Source organism: Parasteatoda tepidariorum, chromosome 10, assembly GCF_982258835.1.
Source record: "Parasteatoda tepidariorum strain Cologne lab strain chromosome 10, Ptep-v5.0, whole genome shotgun sequence".
Classification (NCBI taxonomy): domain Eukaryota; kingdom Metazoa; phylum Arthropoda; class Arachnida; order Araneae; family Theridiidae; genus Parasteatoda; species Parasteatoda tepidariorum.
In genome coordinates this window covers 71,384,685-71,386,871 of record NC_141764.1, presented here as the reverse complement: position 1 = coordinate 71,386,871, position 2,187 = coordinate 71,384,685, and the positions used below count along the sequence as shown (strand labels likewise).

The 2,187-nt window shown below is 34.8% G+C and overlaps 1 protein-coding gene across 1 annotated transcript; it reads left to right on the top strand.

The window, feature by feature from the left end:
* The first annotated feature begins 788 nt into the window (after positions 1–788).
* On the top strand, positions 789–1,900 carry CRIF (growth arrest and DNA damage-inducible proteins-interacting protein CRIF). The gene has a single exon (XM_016052330.5). The coding sequence runs from the start codon at positions 1,011–1,013 to the stop codon at positions 1,803–1,805; it is 795 nt and encodes a 264-aa protein (XP_015907816.2). The 5' UTR covers positions 789–1,010; the 3' UTR covers positions 1,806–1,900.
* The last annotated feature ends 287 nt before the right edge of the window (positions 1,901–2,187 follow it).

The window sequence follows — 2,187 nt, the reverse complement described above, 5'->3', positions numbered from 1 at the left end:
TCATTTAAAAATATTTCGCTTATCTTCAATTTAAATTAAAAGTACTTTTTCAAATAAATAGCTAAATACAAATTGCAATAAAAAAAATTTAAATAAATAAATATAAAATAAGTGTTTAATGCATGAATTATAAGTTTAAAGTATGATTTAAAAGAGCGTACGAAATAAATGTTCCCGGCTCACCACTGAGGGGTCCCACAGTGGACTGATCGTTGAGACACGGTTCCCAGCAGATCACCGAAGTCAAGCATCACTGGATGCGGTCAGTCAGCGGGTGGGTGACCACTTATATCACTCTGCGTATGGACCGAGGGTGTGCTGTATTGGTCCTCGTTAAACTGTGCTACCGTAAAGTGCTCGACTTCGCTCGCAGGTCGTCGGACTACCGAAGCGGGGGTGTCATCCCCTCCGCAGAGGATCAAAATTGTGATGGCATGTCTTCGGATCATCCTCCGGGATATTTCCCAGACAGTCGCCAATAGCTCATGGTGCAGCTCTAGTGCAACGTAAAGGAACTAGAACTGCAACAACTCACCACTGAGGGTCGAACAACTGACCTCCAGATCAGGAGGTTCGATTTTAATTAGTTTTGAATTACTTGTACTATCTCAAAAAAATACTTTATATGGTATTTTTAGAAAAGGCATACTACTCGTAACTTGCGCATTTAAATATTCAACTCAAATATTATTTACTTAATTTTTAAATGAAGATATTAGGCAGTACAAGTCTAATTGCTACGTTAAGAATATGAAAATTCCGCGAAAACTCAGCCTGCTCCTACCATTAGCGCCACCACTGGAGGAGTGTAGCAATGGCGCATCACGTTTTGGAACTATTTTGGCGCGAGTAGTTTGCTGCTCTCAGCCAGTCTATTTTATTTCATCAATCAAACAATTTTTTTTGATATATTGATATTTAACCCGACTGTGTTTACCTTTTGTTTTGAAGGTAAAAAAAAAAAACTTTAAATACTGTGTTTTGCCCAAATTGTTTTAATTAATTGAACTATGAATTATTTGAAATTGCACTCCGTTCCTGCTTCTAAAATTTTTATCAGAAATACCTTGAAAATATATATATCTGAACCTTTTCAACAAGAATTTCATTCTTCAACATCAAAATTCGACGAATCCACATCCAAAGAAAAAGCTCCCGAAGACATTCGTGTTCTGGATGTGTTGGATGATTTGAAAGAACCAGAATTAACTGAAGAAGAGATACTGCAGAAACGTTTTAAATCTCGCCTCCCTGAAAGAATACATAAAATGTTCATTCAGAAACAATCTCTTCCCTTAGAAAACAAATCTGATTTTCAGATGTATCGACTACGTTCGCAATGGGCCAAATTTGGTAGCCAAACTAATATAAATCCCGGCATATGCTGGCCAACAAGAAAGCAAATAATGGAGACCATTGACTACGACAAAACTTTTGAACCATCCCTTCAAGAACGTTTGCGAAGAGTGAATGAAGAACGTATGGCAAAAGAGAAAGAAAAGCAGGAATATGAAGCAGAAGTTGATCAAAACATGGCCAATTTAGACAAATGGATTGCAGAATATCATGGCAGAATTGTTAAACAAGAAGAGAAGGTACGTCAGTTGAGGGATAAGAGGGAAAAACTTGTTGAAGAAATAAGTGAGTATCTAGGATACGAAATTGATCCTAAAGATCCAAGATTTAAAGAAGCTGTTGAACAAAGAGATAAAGCGAAGAAGAAAGAGATGAAAGCACAGAAACAAAAAGAAAGCTATGATAAAATGCTTGAGAAATTAAAAAAGATTGCTCAGCAAAAAACATGAATGTTATGAAATTATTTAATGTAACACATGCTTGTTCGAAATGTTGAAAAAAACTTTTCCCGATTTTACTACGATTAAATCATTGTTTCATGCTAGATTCATTTTTTTAATTTCAAATATTAATGACTAATGTCAATAAATTTACAAGATAGGTGGAATCTAGAGATTGTGTCTCCAATTCCAGGAAATGAGTAATATTAGTTTTGAATAATGATTTTAAATAAGGTGACATTCCCATATATCTATCCCTGTTTGTGTATATGAAGTTGACCTGTGCAACTGCTTAGTTTTTGTATTAGCATTAAAGTAAATATATATATATACATAATGAAACGTTACAAATTTTACACTTCAAATTTTAATGACATTTTGAGATTACCTA

Excerpts from the sequence above, each read along its gene's own strand:
- CRIF (XM_016052330.5), top strand. The coding sequence starts at position 1,011 with ATGAATTATTTGAAATTGCACTCCGTTCCTGCTTCTAAAATTTTTATC.